Source organism: Sapajus apella, unplaced genomic scaffold, assembly GCF_009761245.1.
Source record: "Sapajus apella isolate SASKATOON/1434 unplaced genomic scaffold, GSC_monkey_1.0 scaffold36, whole genome shotgun sequence".
In the NCBI taxonomy this organism is placed as follows: Eukaryota; Metazoa; Chordata; class Mammalia; order Primates; family Cebidae; genus Sapajus; species Sapajus apella.
The window spans coordinates 24639824-24660935 of record NW_022436976.1 but is presented as its reverse complement, the minus strand read 5'-3'; the positions used below and the strand labels follow the sequence as shown (position 1 = coordinate 24660935).

General features: G+C 40.9%; 1 protein-coding gene across 4 annotated transcripts in view; it reads left to right on the top strand.

The window, feature by feature from the left end:
* Positions 1-21112, top strand: part of NFIA (nuclear factor I A) — a 387512-nt gene that overhangs the window by 272620 nt on the left and 93780 nt on the right. For all 4 annotated transcript variants that reach the window (XM_032296832.1, XM_032296834.1, XM_032296833.1 and 1 more), the window contains exons 5-6: positions 1671-1788; positions 9265-9392. In XM_032296832.1, the coding sequence (XP_032152723.1) occupies positions 1671-1788; positions 9265-9392 (246 nt within the window). The remainder of the gene's footprint in view (positions 1-1670; positions 1789-9264; positions 9393-21112) is intronic.

Genomic DNA, 21112 nt, shown 5'->3' with positions numbered 1-21112 from the left:
GAAGTCCTCCTTCCCTTTCAGCGGCATAATTCCTCCTTGTCCTTTTAACATTGTTTACAGGCTTCACATTTTCTGAGGCCATTCCCCTGAATTTCTTATCCCCTGGCCAACGTGGTGAAACCTTGTCTCTACTAAAAATACAAAAATTAGCTGGGTGTGGTGGCACGTGCCTGTAATCCCAGCTACTTAGGAAGCTGAGGCAGGAGAATTGCTTGAACCTGGGAGGCAGAGGTTGCAGTGAGCCAGGGTTGCACCACTGCACTCCAGCCTGGGCAACAGAGCAAGACTCCATCTCAGAAAAAAAAAAAAAAAAAAAAGGTAGGCTAAGCTAAGATGTTTGGTGGGGTGGGTATATTGAATGCATTTTGGGCTCATGATATTTTTAACTTATGATGAGTTTATCGGGACATAGCCTCATTATAAGGTTAGCACCTGTAGCTCTACCAAATGACTTCTCAGACTTTTAAAAAATTAATCTGTCAGACTTTCCTTTCTGTTAAAGGCTTGGGACCACGTCTTTCATCTAAGTGCCTTCCTTGCTCAGCATAGTTCTTGGCAGTAGCAGGCTCTCAGTAAGCAGTCATTGGATGAATAAAAATCCCTGGTTCATGATGCTCCTTATTATTATTTCTTCTGATGGATACTAACCTATAATTGATTTATTCCTGTGTCAAATTCAGTGAGCTTAGCTCTCAAACCAGTGTCTCAATGCAGTATCTGTTGTTCCTGCTTTTACATCTTTCAAAAAGATGATTTGCACGAATAATTTACACCACTAATTTTGCAAAGTTGTTTTGTAAAATTGGTACATGTTATTTGTCCATTGAAAGACATTTATTAAGCTGTTGTCAACAAGGGATCTGAAGGCTCAAAGACAGAAAATCCAAGCAATCAGTCTCATACAAGGGTCATTTCCGAAAGTCACAAATAATCAAAATTAAATCAAGGGTCAGAAAATTCTTTTATAAAGACCAGCTGATAAATATGTTAGGCTTTGTGGGCCATATGGTCTCTGTGGCAGCTACTCGTCTCGGATGGTGTAAAGTGGCAGCAGTCATAGACAGTATGGAAATGAAAGGCTATGGCTATGCTCCAGTAGAACTTTATTCATAAAAGCTATGGACCTGCCTTAAATTACAAGGTTGGACAGATATTCAGTTAAGATATATGCAGGATGCAAAGGTGGTTCAGAGTAAGAAGAAACCACACATTTCATATTATAAGAAACTGGGAATGGGCAGCTTAGAAAGATGACTTTGTTCTCACCAAAGTTCAAAACAATTCCATAATACAGAATGAGTCGAAGCTATCAGGATCCAATAAAGTTAGACAAGCCTAAGGAATGTTTTGGCTGGTCATTCAAGAAAAGTTTAAGAACAAAATGTGGGGAAGTATTTTTGTTAAAAGCATCCAAGAATGTTGCAACCTCGGTGACAATTTACTATCACATAAAGAGAAAAGATGAAAGATATATTAGAAAAAAATATTCCTTTCCTATATAGACTATTTTTATTGTCAATATTCCTTTGGAGTCAGTTTATTACTGATTATTTTGGATAAGCTTACCATATAAATGGAAAAAAATGTGCTAAATGCAACACTGAAATATACTCTCATTGGTTTTTTATTCACAGAACTTAACTGATTTTTGTTTGTTTTCTTAATTCTAGCACCAATAGCTGCAGGAACTGGCCCAAATTTTTCTCTCTCAGATTTGGAAAGTTCTTCATACTACAGCATGAGTCCAGGAGCAATGAGGAGGTCTTTACCCAGCACATCCTCTACGAGGTAATTTGATTGGCAGCTCTTGAAGAAGTTACACTGCATGGTTGCACACCTTGATTTTAACTCTGGGCCTGCTCTGCATTGAGCGTGTGTGATAGTAATAGCAAGGTAGTAATAGGAAGGTAGTGGGTTCAGCCCCAGCACACTGTCAGTAATAGCAAGGTAATAGCAAGGTAGTGGGTTCAGTAATAGCAAGGTAGTGGGTTCAGCACCAGCAGACTGTCAGTCTCATTGGGGAGATAAAGCAAATATGCATGTAGCAAGGATAAACACACACACACGCACACATGCACACACACATGCGCGCGCACGCGCGCGCGCGCACACGCACACGCACACACACACACAGAGACAGAGAGAGTAAAAAAACTGAACTCAATTGTGTGACACAGGCTAAAAATAAAGAGGGCTTTATCCAAAAAGAGTACCTTGGTTCTACCTCTAAATTTTGGTTAGGGTTGGCGAGATGGAAAGGAAAAGGAGTGGAATTCTGGGTGGGGTGAAAATATGAGCAAAGGCATGGAGGAAGGATGGATGATGAACATAACATGTTCTCAGGAAATGAAGGACAAGGTTTGACTGCAGCAAAGGGCACATGTTTTGGCTTGTTTGGCAGGAAGTGGACACTGGTGACAGTCCCTGTGTCATGCCCACAGCAGACATTACAGCTCAGTGCCAGCTCTTTTCCTACTGAGCCCCCAAAGGTCTCAATATCCAGTTTACTGGAGTTGCCCTAAAAGATGAAACCTGTTTGATATCCTGGTGTGAGGTTATACAAATGGAAGCGGTCACTCGTATAACCTCAAGTGAGGGTGGGGCCAGACCACAGACCCCACTGTATTGAGCAACCTTCAGAAAAGTAAAGCTGGAGCAGCGGAACCTGATAATGATTCTGGAGTTCGTGCTTCCCTTAACGTCACAAAGCCCAAATCAAAATGAAGCATTTTTGCAAGATCATGTTGTCTGTAGATAACCCGTACCAGAGGGAGAGGGATTAGACGTTAAACCCACAGTATTCTTTTACAAATTGGCTTTAGCACTGGACTGTGACAACAAAGAATAGAATGGCGCAGAACCATCTTTGATGTTTGTATACTTTGCAGAAAAATGTCTGACAAAGGATATTCCTCCTCAAGCAAGTACCTGAGTCTTATGATTTAAAACAAAGCCCAAATTGAAGACATTTTCCCTGGTGGACACTTGTTCTTACCTTGCCTTTATGTATTTTAAACATCACTACTTAAAAAAAAAATCAACTTAGTCATTACCAATACCTTGAAGACAGTTCAAGAAACAGGTATTCCCTAAATATAACTTCCAAATCCTACCATCATCTTTCATGTTGTTTAAATGTTCCCCTTAATTCCCTGTAGTATCAGCTCCTCGGGGGACAAAAATGTCAAACATCCAAAGTATATTTATAATAGAAGAACGATTGTGAATACATTTGGGTGTTAATACATTTTGAGGATTTTGAATGTTTACTGATGGAAGAGACATTGTGTGTAACTGCACTCAGTCAATATGAAAAAGGTTTGCAAATACTTGGGGGCCGTGATTAATTTAAAAGTTTATTAGCTGTTTGTTTTTCATGTGTGTGCTGCACATGTACCATGTACCTCCCAAACAGTGTTCCCCCCTTTTTATGTTTTCACACAGTTTTCCAGCTATGTTTTGTATCTTTTGTGACTCTCTGAGAGGAAAGCTCATTATTAATATCATTTAAAAGGCTAGTGTCGTTCTCATGTTCTGCAAATAACTAACCCTGATAAGGGGCTAATTAGAAACTGCATCAGTAGTTAGTAACCCAGTAATATGTTTGTTTTACTCTCATTAGGCTCTTGCTAGGATGATTTTTAAAAATTCTTTAAATACATAGATTCAGCAGAATTAACGATGTACAGGTTAGAAAGTGTGCCCAGAAGAATATCTCAGACTTATAGAAATGTTCACCAGTCAGTCAGTGTGTCTTCCTGCTGTGCCAATGTGAATGGATCACTTTCTCGGTGGCAGGCACCCTATTAGGTGAGTTGTATACCTGTTCTGATTTATTCTGCACAGTAATTTTACAACATGCACAGTGTTGCCATTTTAACATTGGAGCAACACAAAGCTCAAAGCAGTTAAGTAACTTGCCCAAAGTCACAGTCCTAGTGAATGGTGAAGTCTCCATTCATGCTCAGCTCTGTTGGAACTTTACAAATATGCTCTTTTCACACAGAATCCTCTTGAGAGTAGGACTGACTCTTCTAGTAAGGAACGATAAGATGAGATCCTAAAAAGGAGTTTCTAGCACCTCTGCTCTTCCCTGACAGTTAGTGTTTGCCATCTTGAGTCATTCTCACCATCTTTGAGGCCTGCACATGTGCTGCCTCCCTCTCTGGACTGTAAGTCCCTTGAATGACAGCATCTAACCCTTTCCCATTCAGCAGCGAACATTATTAGTAAGAAACAAGGATACCGTCCTCAGCACCATGGGTATAAGGTCAAATGAGAGGGGCTTTCTAGCCTAGTGGTGGAGACTAGAAAGTAAGTGGGAATTTTCAGTTAAGGGTCGTATGAACATTCAGGAAAGTTAAGGCATTTTGTGATCTTAACGAATGCTAAGTAAGACATCTGTAAGACATCTAGGCCTTACCCAGAGTAGGAAGATATTTGAATTAAGGTAATACTTTTACCTTATTTTTTAGATTGAATTGCTAGAAATACGAGAAAAAAATTCCACGCACAAGAAGAGAGTGTGTCACTCCCTAGGAGAATATTTATCCTCACTTTCTGTGTAGGTCTTATAGATACTTTCCTGCTTTCGTCAAGTGTCTCTGGGAAAATAGAATGAGTGTGTTAGAAAGCCAACAGCAACAAACCAAAATCAATGACTGATTCATTTCAATAGCTAGACAGGTAGGTAGATAGATGCAATGCTGTGGTGCTGACTATGAGTTCTGGACCCCTTTGGGGTAAACATCGTCACAATCATAGAAAGTGAATGTAGGCCTGGCGCAGTGGCTCACGCCGAGGCAGGCAGATCACGAGGTCAGGAGATCGAGACCATCTTGGCTAACACAGTGAAAGCCTGTCTCTACTAAAAATAGAAAAAATGAGCCAGGCGTAGTGGCACACGCCTATAGTCCCAGCTACTTGGGAGGCTGAGGCAGGAGAATCACTTGAACCCAGGAGGCAGAGGTTGCAGTATGCTGCAGTTGGGCAGATCACCTGAGGTCAGGAGTTTGAAACCAGCCTGACTAACATGATGAAACCCCGTCTCTACTAAAAATACAAAAATTAGTCAGGCGTGGAGGCACACACCTGTAATCCCAGCTACTCAGGAGGCTGAGGCAGGAGAATTGCTTGCAGGAGGCAGAGGTTGCAGTGAGCCAAGATCATGCCACTGCACTCTACCCTGGGTGACAGAGCTGGATTCTGTCTCAAAAAAAAAAAAAAAATAATTTGGTTTTCTCTTCATTTTTTTTTTTTTTTTTTTGAGACTTAGTTTCACTCATGTTACCCAGGCTGGAGTGCAATGGCGTGATCTCGGCTCACCGCAACCTCCGCCTCCTGGGTTCAGGCAATTCTCCTGCCTCAGCCTCCTGAGTAGCTGGGATTACAGGCACGCACCACCATGCCCAGCTAATTTTTTTTTGTAGTTTTAGTAGAGACAGGGTTTCACCGTGTTGACCAGGATGGTCTCGATCCCTTGACCTCGTGATCCACCCGCCTCGGCCTCCCAAAGTGCTGGGATTACAGGCTTGAGCCACCGCGCCCGGCCGAAAATGCATTTTTTATTCCAAAAAACTTTATCAAGTTAAGCCAGCTGTCAAAAGTTTGTGAGTCAGTAAACTTTGTCTTGGAAGCCTCCACCTGTGCTTCCTAACTTGCATAGTTCCTGATCTTTTCCTTTTTTCCATGCTGTCCCACCACCCTCCACACATTTGTCTTTTTTTTTTTTTCTCCAGTGGAGACAGAGTCTCGTTCTATTACCCAGGCTGAGTGCAGTGATAGCAACTCATGGCAGCCTCGAAGTCCTGAGCTCAAGTGATTCTCCTGCCTCGGCCTTTGGAGTAGCTAGGATATAGGCGTCTTCCTCCACACATGACTGATTTAAAAAATACTTCTTTTTGCAAAGGCAAGGTCTCACCATGTTGCCCAGGGTGGTCTCTGAACTCCTGGCCTCAAGCGATCCTCCTGCCTTGGCCTCCCAAAGTGTGGAGATTATAGGCATGAGCCACCATGGCTGGCCCTATTTTGTCAACTTCTGAAAGTCCTTGCTTTCAAACTGAGGCATTAGCTGATAACTATAGAATCTTTCAACTCTATAATTTAATACTGGCTTGGAGTATTTGCATTTTACTAGAGGATGCCAAGGAAATAAAAAAACTTTAAAAACTCAGAGAAGTATCAATAATGGGAGAATGATGGACAATAGAGTTGGCCTTTGAGGCTAGATCGAATTGAATTAGATATTTGGTTGAATCCTTGTCACATGTATTCATATGGCTGTTTCTAACTCAGTAGCCCAATTCAACAATTTTTTAGTATCTTCTATTAGCCAGACACCATGGTAGGCACTAGAAATTAAGAAGTTGTCATTTTCCCTGCAGATCTTGCGGCCCCATCAGAACATATAGGCTTCTCATTTTATTTGCCAGAGTACTTCAGGGAAATATTTTTTTTTCTCATATGCATTCTTTCTATTTCCAGGATGATTTCAAGTGGCTTTCAATTTTAAAACACAACAGGTAATATTAAATGTAGAAAGAGGCCAGAAACCATTTAGAAAAAATAGTTATAGCAAGAGCCTGAACCAAGAGCTATGCCTTAAGTTTAGCCTGAGCTTCCTGGTTGCCAAGGCAAAAAGGGTTATATAGTTTGCATTTCTAATAAAAGGGACCAAGAGATATTTGTTCAAAGAGACCATATTTTTCTGGTTATGTTTTGTAAAGAATTCTCTGTGTATATCCTCTTATAAAGGACTCCCATTAGATGTAGTTTTGCATAAAATATAGAAAAGTTCTTCAGTGGCTATTTTTCATTGAACTTTAAGGAAAGCCAAGCAAAGAACATTAAATAAGCTATTAAAGGCATTTCCTTTTGAGTACTGAGCTAGCATGGCACAGTTATGTTGCTTTCCTGTGGTCTGGCTTTAATGAGAATAGAACTTAATGGCTAAGAATACTGGAATGCCAACATTAATAATGAGAATTTCTTGCCATAAATTGGCCCTCCACATTCTTTCATTCAGATTGCTGCAACAGCTTAACTGTCTCCCTGCCCTAGGCTCCATTTTCTTATTTTCCCCTTTGCCTCTGTAAATCTATCATCTGCACAATTACCAAAGTAACTTTTCTAAAATATAGCTCACCTGTCATTCCCTGTTTAGACTATTTCAGGGAGTCTCCATTACTTGTAGGAGAAAGTCTAGACATGCAGTATCTTCTAGAATCTCCACGCTCCTCACTCTCTGTGCCCTTCTTCCCCACTTCAGCCATCCTAAACAGCTGGCAGGTCTCGCAACATATCACACTTCACTCACAATGTGGCTTCTTCCTGATGTGCTCCTCCTCCCTGCTGGGGGTTATGTTCAAAACATCTGATAACCTGTGTGACACGAGCATACCAATTAGAACAGACGCCGCCCTGCTTGCAGGGATTTCTTTGACTAGGTCCTGGAATGCTCCTGATGTGCCAGACCTTAACCCTTTAGATTTCAGACTGTGAGGGTATCCTGGGACAAAGAAGGGGAGGCCAGGTTGGAAGAAATGTATGGAGTTTGAGACAGTGACACTGATAATATTTTTTAAACCAAATGGCTGCGTGAGTGGTACATCAGCTGAATAGCAGCCCTGCCTCTGCTCTTTCCTTCATTCTTCCCTGTCTGCTTGGCACTTGAAGATAGCTCAGGAGCCATTTCCTCCCAGAAGCCTTTCCCAAACCCCTGGCTCATCACTGTCTCCATCATGTGACCCACTGTACCCTGTGTGTGGTTCCGTCATAACATCTGTATTTCTCTTTTGCACAGTTTTGTTTGCCTCTCTGTCTCCATGTCTGACTCATCTCTATATCCCAGCACTTTGCACAGGACCTGGCATGTAGGATGCACACAGTAGGTATTTCGTGAATGAAACATACGAAAAATTCTGTACCCTGACACGTGAGGAAGAGATTTCCCAACAAGCACTCCCACTAGGTATGAAATCTACACATTCTAATAACATGGGTAGATTGGACAGTTTTATCACTGCCCCCAAACTTCCTGATTTTGTGTCATTCAGTTAAAACAGCTACAGCAAGCATTAACAGCAGGCAGCATTTCACCTTTTCACCCCTGAAGCCTCAAATCAGGGGAAAATTCAGTCCTTCAGCTGGTGGAAATGATAGATATTCTGGAAGTTTCTTGACCATACTTCAAAAAATGAAAATCTCTACCCTGATGGAATAAAACTTTGTTTTGATAATCTCCATATAGAGAAAGTACATAAAAGTCATTGGGCCACTGTTTTTTTATGCCCCTTGTTCTCAGAGGGCAGTGCACACGTTCCTCCTTCCTTTTTCTCTGTTTTGTTCACTGATTATTTCCAGTGTTTAGAGCAGGACCTGGACTAGCTGTGCAGTAAATGTTTTTTTGAATGAACAACTCCAAGTAGAAAATGGGAAAACGTGGCAAAAGAAAAAAAAAAGCAATCCAAGCTTTTCCATTTATTTTTCTTTTTCTTTCTTTCTTTTTTTTTTTTTTTTTTTTGAGACAAAGTCTTGCTCTGTCACCCAGGCTGGAGTGCAGTGGCGCAATCTCTGCTCACTGCAACCTCCACCTCCTGGGTTCAAGCGATTCTCCTGCCTCAGCCTCCCAAGTTGCTGGGACTACAGGAGCCCACCACCACACCCGGCTAATTTTTGCATTTTCAGTAGAGACAGGATTTCATCATGTTGGCCAGGATGGTCTCAGGCTCCTGACCTCAAGTGTGATCTGCCTGCCTCAGCCTCCCAAAGTGCTGGGAATACAGATATGAGCCACGGTGCCCAGCCCAAGCCAAGCATTTCTTGAAGGATCACAAGCCTTAACTTTTATCCTTTCTGAGGTTCCAGTAGGGATTAAATTGATGCCCAGGTTCATTGCTGATGGCCAGGGCCCAGCTACCACCTGTGGAGATAGGAAATATGTGGGCTGACTCCCAGCACTTCCAGGTGGAGACAGGAGCTGGAGCCAGCTACCCATTCCTCAAAGGAAAAAGGAACAGGATGTGGCGGCAGCAGCAACTTGATTGACAATAAAAATCAAACCCAGACGCTTGGAACGACACAGACCCAAGACTTTGTTCCACATCCAGTGACTCATCAGACTGAACAGGGGTTTAAAAGGAGCCCTAGAACTACGCTAAGTTGCCCAATTGCTTCCTCCCTTGGCTTTCTTTCAACCAGAGGTGCAGTATCCAAGAGAAAGGTGGTTTCGATTGCTTTTAAACATGCACCCATTTGTTATTTCAGCTCCACAAAGCGCCTCAAGTCTGTGGAGGATGAAATGGACAGTCCTGGTGAAGAGCCATTTTATACAGGCCAAGGGCGCTCCCCAGGAAGTGGCAGTCAGTCAAGCGGATGGCATGAAGTGGAGCCAGGTAAGCAGGGTGGGGGCACGGGCTTGTGGCTAAGCTAACACGGTGAGACCAAACATGCGTGTGGGGTCCCCTGCCATGCAGAAGAGTGAAGAAAGCAAGCTCAAGGTAGTTCACTTTTTCCGGATGGATGCTTGTTTGTATTGTAATCTGATTGCCACATTCATAAAAGGATGGCTGTGCAAAGCAGTAGTAGTAATTGAACTGAAATGTAAGACTGGTGAGATGGTGTATGATTTTCTACTCTTACATATTTCCCCTACACCACAATCCAGCATTTGATTTGCTTTTGGTTTTGTTTTTAATACTATCTTTCGCTTTAGTTTTAAAAATTATCTTTTAATAATCCTAATAAAAATCTATCAGCTTTGTCAGCAGGATTGATAATGTTCAAAAGAAGATTGGGTTCCTTGCGTTACAGTTTAGACTCAGATTTTGATATAAGGACACTTTGCAATATTTTTCCTATTACTGGGTATCATCATGATTATTTTTCTATTTAAATTGAACAACTCTCCTTATTCTGATCTTTACTAAACAAAGGATGACTGCTGGCCTAATCTCCTGGGGTAGTCTAGTCGTGGCTCTGGAGTCTTGTGAGTAAAATGAACTTTTTGAAACCCTTATCGATGTCTAACATGGGGTTAGAGGGAATCTTCTCCAGTGGCTTCCTGAATATGGCAAGTCCAATGGGTATAAAGGAGAGAGTATATGCCTTGAAATTAGACAGTTGGAGTATCATCCTGGCTTCAACTCCTGCTGGCTGTGTGATTGTGGGCAAGTTACCTAGCCTCTCTGACCTGTGTCTCCGTTTTTATAATCTGAGAGTACTAATAGCTATTTCCTAGCATAGCTACTACCTAGCATAGAGGAAGTATAAAAAAACTGTTCTCTGGCCATCCTTCCCCAGCCTTTGCTTCAGAGTAATTCCCTGCAAGTACAGATGAGCACCAAGGAAATCTCTGAACCAACCTCTTCATCTACAAATCTTAGCTCCCTTCATTCCTCCCTAAAACTTTTTTCAAAAGACAATGCTGACAGAGTGTGACTATAAAGGTGTAGCACAGGGGAGACGCTGGGGTGATAGCACCATTCTGCATCCTGATTGTGGTGGTGACAGTAATCTGTATAACTTAACATTCACAGAAGTACCTATCTCCCTGCTCAAGTTAGTGTTACTGTACCATAATTAAAAACAAAACAAAAACACCTCAGGCCCATTGGCCGTGTCTTTTATATTGCCCCTGCTATTAAAATGCAAAAATTCTCTTTGCCTTGCTTCTGCCTAGTCTCTCACTCATTCATTCCATAGTCTTTGTCGGGAACCTTCTCTGTGTGAAGCACTATGCCAGGTTCTGGGAACTCAAGGATGGCTGGAAAGGCTATGGTGCCTGCTCTCAAGGAATTCACAATCAGAGGTGGGAAACAAACACATAAGCAGGTCATTATATGTTGATATGGGAAGTGCAGAGATGGTGGTGTTAGTCTTCCGTGCCTTCTGTTTCTAATCAGTACCAAATACAGCACCCAAGGTGTGGTGGTGGTTCTACAAAGGTCACACATCGTCTTTTCTCCACATTTGTGTTCACATCAGCTCACCTAAAGTGCCTAAGAAATAGTCCCAGTCCTAAATCAGAAGGAAAATGCTGACTCTCACTGCCACTACCTGCATCGTCAGCGTGACCTCTGTGTAGTGCCACTGAAAAGTTTATGTGCTATTAAAAAATTAAAAGATGTGAAACTTCTTTGAACCCTTTTTCAAAGGCTAATTAGAGCCCTAGCCAATTTACCTGCTCCAGTGAAAATCAGAATTAAACATATAGGCTTGGTACATTTGTGCTTGATTATTGTGCTTTTTTGTGCATATTGAAGCTGCTTTATTAGGTTGAGGTACTCAGCTCTCCCCCATCTTGAGGCTGAGCTCTAGGTCCTTACATTTACTTCCTCTGGGTATATCTGGGGGCCGTGGAGGTTGATTGATTATAGAGTACTTTGACCTAGTGACTCTTTTATTCAGAGCAATTCCTATTCCCATCTGTATATTATGATTCAAGCGATCATAAATTTTAACATTTGAATACCTGAATCCTTTGTAGTCATTAAACAACTAAAGTTTAATGGCTGAATCCTTTTTGGTAAGAGGTAGGGGTGTGTGTGTGTGTGTGTGTGTGGTGTGTGTGTGTGTGTGTGTGTGTGTGTGTTTACCTATGTATATTCTTAGTGAAACCCTTGCAGTTACACTCCTGGACTGACTCTCCATTCTCTATCCCCATTTCATTACAGAAAAATGCAGTTTCATGGTATCTGTTTATAGGGAGTGATAGAGGATAGTGGATAAATGTACATTTGGCCATATTCAGCATAGAAAGTCATAATTGCAACAAGGCCTGAGGGGACATTAAAACTCAACTGAAGGATGTTGCACATGTTCATGGTGACTTTGGTGTCATTAACTCACACCAGCCATTTTTAAATGGATAATTTATGCCGCCAGATGGTCCTTTTTGGGGATTTTCCATAAAGCTCAATCCCCTTTTTGGCACAGAGAACACCTTTATGTTGTTCCCACACTTATGCAGGCCTGCATAGCTTTTCCCCAGGGGTACAGTTAATTGAGAAGGAGGCTTTTAGTGGTTCACTCATGTAAATTACCTTCAGAAATATGTTGGGAGTTACGTATATCTGAATGCACTAGCAGCCTCTTGGTTGCCTACATGCGGGATAATTCTCTCAAACAAGTACTAAGGATACTGTGATGATGCCTCCGATGTGCCACAGGAAGCGAGGCCTGTCCCTGCTCCTCGCTCAGAACCCTTTGGTATCTGCTCACCTGCCCTCAAATGCTTTTTCAGGACTCCCTGGCCAAAAGAGGGCTAAAGGTTGCCAGAAGAGACAAATTTCCTAGAGCAACAGGAAGATTATGGAAAGTAAAACAAACCAGACATGCAGTAAATTACATGGGCGTTTGCAAATGTCTTTTGTAGTATCCTGTTTCCCATTAGTTTATCTCAGCACTTTTCATGCACAGCTCTTATTATCTGGGAAGAAGGGCATCGGAGATTAAAGATGATGTTAGTTGAAAAACTTCAGACGACTTCAGAATGACTTTTGCTTCTCTGACAATGCTGCATTTGTGCCTCCGACTTAGTTTCGTTTCCCAGTTATCTCGAAACTGGGTTAGATTCGAAGCGTTGAAACAACTCATGAATTGATGAAACGAGTCCTATGAAATTCTGTCAAGCACAAATGCACATGCCATCAACTCTTGTTTAACTGAAGAAATGAAAAATTACAGAGAAATTGATAATGCAGATAAACAGGAAGGAGACCAATAGGCAGCGCCCACATTGGGTCAGACACTGCATGTTGCTTTCATCTATATGGAAAAATGCAAGTTACAGTTGAGTACCTACTGTACCAGGTACCTACTGTGTACCAGGTTTTTAAAAAACCTCCTTTAATGTGCAAGATGTAATGATCCTGCCTCTATAGGGATAAAAACTGAGAATCATGAAAGGTTAAGTGACTTGCCCAAGTCCACACAGATAGTAATTCTGTGGATTCAAAATCCATAGTTAAAACGAAATCTGACTTCAGAGTCTAAGTTTAGTTTCTGTACTCAGTATCCTCTTTACCATAAACATTTAAAGCAGCATTTTAGGGTCTCATGTCCTGGACTGGTACCTCATTTAAAACATTATAATGAGAAACAATAACTCATCAGAGAGACCTGAAGAATATTCTGTTTTTCTTATCCCAAAGCATTGTCATATAACTTGATCTAGAGAAGAAATATACATTATTAAATATACATAGGACACAATATATAAGAGTATTAACTGTTAGCAAAGTAAACTGTCTATCATTTTCATTTATAAAATCAAATGATCCTCAGCAGTTAGGTCTTTGTTCAAATAGTATCTCATCAGACAGGCCCTCAGTGATCTAAAATAGCTGCTGATCCTCCCTCCATCATCCTATAATTCACAACCCTGCTTTGCTTTCTTTATATCTCTATCTACTTTTTTTTTTTTTTTTATGAAAGGGAGCCTGCTGTGTTGCCCAGGCTGGAGTGCAGTGGTGTGATCTCAGCTCACAGCACCCTCCACCTCCTGGGTTCAACTGATTCTCCTATCTCAGTCTCCCAGTAGCTAGGACTGCAGGTACTTGCCACCACACCTGGCTAATTTTTGTGTTTTTAGTAGAGATGGTGTTTCACCATGTTGGCCAGGCTGGTCTCAAACTCCTGGCCTCAAGTGATCGTCCAGCCTCAGCCTCCCAAAGTGCTGGAATTACAGGTGTGAGCCCACCATGCCCTACCATCTGTCTGCTATTATTGTCTGTTTTCTCTCTCTAGGAGATACACTCCATGAACAGTGGGACTTTGTCTTTTCCATTGCTATCTCTCTGACAACCATAACAATGTCTAGCACATAATAGGTACTCCATAAATATTGATTGAATGAATGAAATGATAAAGCAGAGAATTTGGGGTGCTTTCAATAAACTTGATAGCAGAATTTGCTACCAAGAATACTCGCAGAATTGGTGTTTACTGCATTTTCAATGTGCATGCTTTCAGTCAAATCCTATTACTAGCAAGTCATAAACAGAACAATTGCTTAGGCTCAGCCAAGGACCCCACTGACAAGCAGCAGTGCATCGAGTATTACAAGTATCCCTCACCTGAAAGTGTGTTCCTTTAAATGAATCAAACCTTTTTTAAAAAAAATTTAAAAATCTGTATTATTTTTAAGTTCATTGTTGAGTATGAGCTCTATATTAAGAATCCCAGTAGTGAATCCTTTGTGGAACATTTTATGTAGTATAGACAACCTCCTTTACTTACCTGTGAAAAATTCAGATTTCCATTTTCCAATTTTCTCTTATACAAGTACATATGAGACACTTCAGACCCTTGCTGCTCAAAGTGTGGTCTGAGGACCTGCAACATGGCATCACCTGGGGGCTTACTAGAAATACAGAATCCTGCCCGGACACAGTGGCTCACGCCATAATCCCAGCACTTTGGGGGCCCAAGGTGGGAGGATCGTTTGAGGCCAGGAGCTTGAGATCAGCCTAGGTAACATAGCAGGACCCTGTCTCTACAAAAAAATGTTTTAAATTAGCTATGCATAGTGGCATGTGCCTGTAGTCCTAGCTACTCGGTAGGCTGAGACAGGAGCCTTGCTTGAGCCTGGGAGCTTAAGGTTATAGTGAGCTATGATTGTGCCATTGCACTCCAGCCTGAGCAACTGAGTGAGACTCTGTCCCAAAAGAAAAGAGAAACAAACAGAAAAGCAGAACCTCAGGCCCCACCTAGACCAACAGAATTTTTAAAAGCTCTCCTGGCATGTTACAGTTTGCAAAGCACTAATTTAGGCTGCTTCTTTCTTCCTTTTGGTGGGTTCTCTTTACTCAGTAAGGAGAACTGTCTGGAAACCACCTTAACTTTAAATGTCTTGCTCCCAACCTTTCTCTCTCTGTTAAGTAGGTTCTCTTTAAAACAATTCTAGATAGGTAGAAATCTAGCCTCTTTTCAAACAGATTAGAAAAGATTGTATTCTGGGTGACTCTAGCTACCTCATTGCAAGAAAAACAATTCTCTAGTGTCTTCCTCTCTCCCATAGTCCTCCAGTTTAGGGCCTGTTGCTTGAAGAAGAATGGCTGGTCATCTAATCATTATCATTAAAGTCCAGCCAAGTCATTGAATCCTTATTAAGCACTGACTGTGTACAGTACACTAGAGTAGATACAGAGAGGACTCCAGCAGGTCCCTATTTCCAAGGGCAAACCTCTGAATTTCCACAAGTATCAGTCACTACTTGTAAGGTGGGAACTGTTCCTTCTGCTCCATCTCTGTCACGAAGTTATGACAGATGAGATAATGAAGTCCAAAGTCGTTTGTGAAAGTTAATATTCTCTATCATGTGAAATACCATCATTAGGATTATTGAGGCAGCCAGGCCTTACCCAGCTGAGAGTAGTTGAAAGCACACAGGATTAAGTGTCACAGGAGGAAAAGAAGAGAGCTGATGTGATTTTGATTTGTGTTTCTCTAAAGACCAGTGATGATGAGCATTTTTTCCTATGTTTCTTGGCCTCATAAATGTCTTCTTTAGAAAAGTGTCTGTTTGTATCCTTTGCCCACTTTTGAATGGGTTTGTTTGTTTTCTTGTAAATCTGCTTTAGTTCTTTGTAGATTCTGGATATTAGCCCTTTGTCAGATGGGTAGATTGCAAAAATTTTTTCCCATTCTGTTGGTTGCCAGTTCACTCTAATGATTGTGTCTTTTGCTGTGCAGAAACTCTTAAGTTGAATTAGATCCCATTTGTCTATTTTGGCTTTTGTTGCCATTGCTCTTGGGGTTTTAGTCATGAAGTCCTTTCCTATGTACTGAATGGAATTGCCTATGGTTTCTTCTAGGGTTTTTATGGTGTTAGGTCTTATGTTTAAATCTTTAATCCAGCTGGAGTTAATTTTAGTGTAAGGTATAAAGAAGGGGTCCAGTTTCAGCCTTCTGCACTTGGCTAGCCAGTTTTCCCAACACCATTTATTAAACAGGGTATCCTTTCCCCATTGCTTGTTTTTGTCAGGTTTGTCAAAGATCAGATGGTTGTAGATGTGTGGCATTACTTCCAAGCTTTCTGTTCTGTTCCATTGGTCTGTATCTCTGTTTTGGTACCAGTAGCATGCTGTTTTGATTACTGTAGCCTTGTAGTATAGTTTGAAGTCGGGTAGCATGATGCCTCTGGCATTGTTCTTTTTGCTTAGGATTTTCTTGGCCATGCAGGCTCTCTTTTGATTCCACATTGTGGTAACATCTCACGCCAGTTAGAATGGTGATCATTAAAAAATCTGGAGACAACAGATGCTGGAGAGGATGTGGAGAAATAGGAACACTTTTAAACTGTTTGTAGGAGTGTAAATTAGTTCCACCATTGTGGAAGACAGTGTGGCGATTCCTCAAGGACCTAGAAATAGAAATCCCATTTGATCCAGCAATGCCATTACTGTGTATATACCCAAAGATTATAAATTGTTCTATTATAAAGACACATGCACATGTATATTCATTGCGGCACTATTTACAATAGCAAAGACCTGGAACCAACCTAAATGCCCATCAGTGATAGACTAGATAAAGAAAATTTGGCACATATACACCATGGAATACTATGCAGCCATTAAAAAGGATGAGTTCGTGTCCTTTGCAGGGACATGGATGAATCTGGAAACTATCATTCTCAGCAAACTGACACAAGAACAGAAAATCAAACACCACATGTTCTTACTCATAGGCGGTATTGAACAATGAGAACACATGGGCATAGGGAGGGGAACATCACACACTGGGGTTTGTTGGGGGGTGGGGAGCTAGGGGAGGGACAGTGAGGGGTGGGGAGGTTGGGGAGGGATAACATTGGGAGAAATGTCTGATGTAGGTGACAGGGTGATGGAGGCAGCAGACCACCATGGCATGTGTGTACCTATGCAACAATCTTGCAAGATCAGAGCATGTACCCCACAACTTAAAAGTACAGTGTAAAAAAAAAAAAAAAGGAGAGCTGATCATCTGACCAGAGAATAAGGGACAATTTTCCTAAAGGGTAGCACTTAGCACTGGATTTAGATGGAATGAGACTGAGAAGTGTTCATGTCTCACTTGAAAGTGAGTCTTGCCTTAGTCTTTTGATCGTTAGTATATGTAAATTTAAGTCTTCTTCATACATATTTCTTCCTAAGTTGAAGGCAGCTCTGTGGCTATTCTGTGAACCTTTCCCAGGTTATCTTTGTCCCCAAAGTTGACAATTTATACCGGGAGTGTAGTGGGTTTCAGGGATGAGTGGGTTGCACCACTTTCAGATTTGAGGCCACATCTGCATTAAGCACACACATATCAGTAAGTTTCAGCAGACCTAAAAAGTAAAGCAAAAATTTTTATTGTTAAAAAAAAAAAAAAAGAACATGAAATTACAGGACTTTTCAGTGAAATGCAGTACTGTGTTTGAAGTCCATGCATAAGAGGCTACTTAAATTTTCTCCTGTAAAAAAGCATTCAGAACTCTAAATGCCTTCAATAATACTGGGATTTTAAAACAATTAACAGGCACAGTTGCATCTACCAAAATGTTGGAAGTTTCAAAACAGTTCAGTGAAAGTTTTGAAGTCTAATTCGATAAGTAGTAAATTTAGTCATATTTTTATAAATACTTTTAGAGATACACTTCACCGCAAAGAGTAAGTTGTTCTCATTTTTGAAGGTCAAAATTAAGTACTTTAGACCAGGCTCAATGGCTCATGCCTGTAATCCCAGCACTTTGAGAGGCCAAGGTGGGTGAATCACTTGAGGTTTGAGACCAGCCTGGCCAGCATGGTGAAACCCTGTCTCTACTAAAAATACAAAAATTAGCCGGGCAGGGTGGCCCTCCTGCAATCCCAGCTACTAGGGAGGCTGAGATAGGAGAATCATTTCAACCAGGAGGTGGAGGCTGCAGTGAGTTGAGATTGCACCATTGCACTCCAGTCTAGGCGGCAAGAATGAAACTCCATCTCAAAAACAAAAAAAAATTAACTACTTTAATAACATGTTTTCTGTTCCTATCACAATTATTAAGAAACATAGTTTAAAAAAAATTGTTTAAAGGCATCTTTCAAAGAATATTTCAGTAAACGTCTGGTTAGTCAGCAACCCAGGGCATTTATTTAGAACTAGGGTTCTGTGTCATAGCTACTGGCAGCAGAGCTGATTTTTGCAGACTTAGGTTAGTTACTGTAATTTTAAATATTACATATGAGGTTCACTTGGATTCCCAACTCTGCTGGTCCTAATTTGACTGCCAACAATCATTTATCAATTTCAAGAGTGAAGGAAGTCAACCAACTTACACTTCTAGCTGAGACACAGAGGAAGCCCATTATCAGTGCCAGTAAAAGGCAGTGACAGGTAACAATAGTGCATTGATCACGGACACTCCACTGCACTAGCATATGTTAGAGAAAATGATTACACCTCCCTTCATCTCCTGCTGGAATAGGAATAGTCAGTGCCACAGCACATTGCCATGGGATTGATGTCTTGGCTTTTCTTCTGCATATATGGAGCAGTAGGAAAGCATCATCTGTGACCACATCCTCTTCTATGATCTCTTCTCATATTGGCACCTGCTCATTAGAGACTGGTGCACCAGGGGCCACTGGGACAGTAACAAGGGGCCTCTTCTTTTTTTTTTTTTTGGAGATGGAGCCTTGCACTGTCACCCAGGCTGGAGTGCAATGGTGTGATCTCAGCTCACTGTAACCTCCACCTCCGGGGTTCAAGTGATTCTCCTGCCTCAGCCCTCATGAGTAACTGGGATTACAGGCACATGCCACCACGCCTGGCTAATTTTTGTATTTTTAGTAGAGACCAGGTTTCACCGTGTTAGCCAGGATCGTCTCAATCTGCTGACTTCATGATCTGCCCATCTCAGCCTCCCAAAATGCTGGGATGCATGAGCCACCATGCCCGGCAAGGGGCCTCTTCTTTACAGACTCTTCTTGATCAGAGAAATTTCACCCAAGTAAGGGGCTATGACAGGAATGCTGTATTACAAAATGAGCACTGTAACCCCCTTCAAAAATCCCTTGCCTTCTTTATCAAGGCTATGTTTTATTGATGTCAGAAAAAGGCCTAAAACAGCTCCTTGTAATTGGCCTCTAAAAGGTTGCCTGTTAGAGGAAAAGAAACATTCTCAGACACACACACCTATGCTTTGTGTATGTGTTATATACATAAATGATAAAGCATGATCCAAAAAATTGTTGAGATTCCTGAAGCCTCTAGTACCTGGCAACTTGGTAGCCATTCAGTCAACATTTGTTTAATAACTGACTAAGAAATAAGATGGAGATCACACATGTCTCATTTTGTCCTTTGAGTAAGACCAAGTGCTCCTAAGCAGAGTGATGTATACATTTGTCTAACGAATGAGCATTGCTCCACTTGCGTCGGAGAACCCAGATGTACAATTCTGTGAATGCAGAAGCTCTCAGGAAAACAGATGCTGCATTTCAGCTGGTCTTGTCTGAATAAATAAATTACCCAAATCTCCAAATTTTTAATTTCATGTTTGAAAATGAAGCTGTGTAAATATTCTAGAAGGGGAGGAAGAAGGAAATGTAGTATGTGCGTTAGGTTTATGTGTGAAATCCTCCTCCCTGCCCTGTGCCTGTCACCGTCCTCAGTACAGTCCCCATGGCTCAGGTGGCCAACTCATAGTGTGGCTTGGGTGGAGCTTACTGTAAGGAGGAACTTTAAAGCAAATTCCATTCCAACCACAGCAATCTTCATAGGCTTGCTGGGGAGGGAGATGATACGTGAGAAATAGAATGTATTAAAAAAGAGGAAAAAGAACAAATTAAGAATTTTAAAAGTTAGTCATTCTCGTATTCTACCATGAGCAAGCCTGAGATTTTTAGCAAACTACTTCTCTGAATTTTCATTTCCTCATACAAACATTGAGGACAATAAAACGGCTTTGCCTTGCTAACTCATAGCTTTGAAAAGATCAGATGAGATGATACAAACAAGAACTACCACTTATTAAGCATCAGCTTTGTGTAAAAGTATTGTCCAGGGCACTATACATATTTTTAATATATACAAAGTATATTTAATAAATCACAATGCCTTAACGAAATACTGTATATACTTTTTAGGGGGTAAATACTTTGAAAACCCTGAACTTACTATATGAATTTTAAATACTATGAAATGTATTTGTTAACATATTTTACACCATTGCATCTATTATATGCAGAGCACTGTGCAAAAATGATAGAAGAAATATGAAAATAAGCTAAACAGAACTTCACAGTCCAGCGAAGGAAGGAAGGGCAACTGGTTAAACAAGTACCCAATGGCTATAATGTGTAAGATGTAGAGCACAGCAAGCATCATATGGGTGAGGAGTTTCTTCAGTGGCTTAGGCCACAGTCCTCCGCTGTGCCTGCTCAAAATAGCTGGTGCATCAGCCATTTCATTGTTAAAGGAGCAGCAGTGAATACTGGCCCCTGTTTCCTTCCTTTCATAATGGAGTCTAATGTTACTCCATCTCTAAGAAGCACCTGGACAGCTGACATACTAGGAAGTCCTCAAGAAGTACACATACAGAGATACAGTTTATCATTCCTTACTCATGGACCCAAATCTCCCCTGTCTGAAATAGACAGTTTTCTGATTTGTAGATGATGGAGTAGGTAGAATACAAGCAAATAATTTACTTAGAGGGAACAAAATTCATCTGAATAGAGATTAAATTCATCAGAAAGTAAAATAACCAGAAAGTATAGTTGGAGGAGGAGTAAAGAAAGATAAAAAAGACAGATAGCTCTATCATCAATAGATAATAAGCAGACTTACCTAAGAGTATACTGTGATTTCCTATATCTGATATTTTTTAAATGTATATAGAACTTAAATTGAAGATAGTGTTAACCACAGATATAACGATGAAAATACTTTAGTGACCTTACCTCCTCAGCTCTATTATATGAACACAATGTAGCTGTTTTATAGACTCAAGACAAGTTGATTAACAATAAATATATATTGGTTTGTATGTTGTCACTGGTGCTGAAATGTCAAACTGTTTTATAAGTAATAGCAATAATTGATGTTTATTGAGCAACTGCTATGGGCCATACATTGTTCTAATCTATATACATACATATACATATAA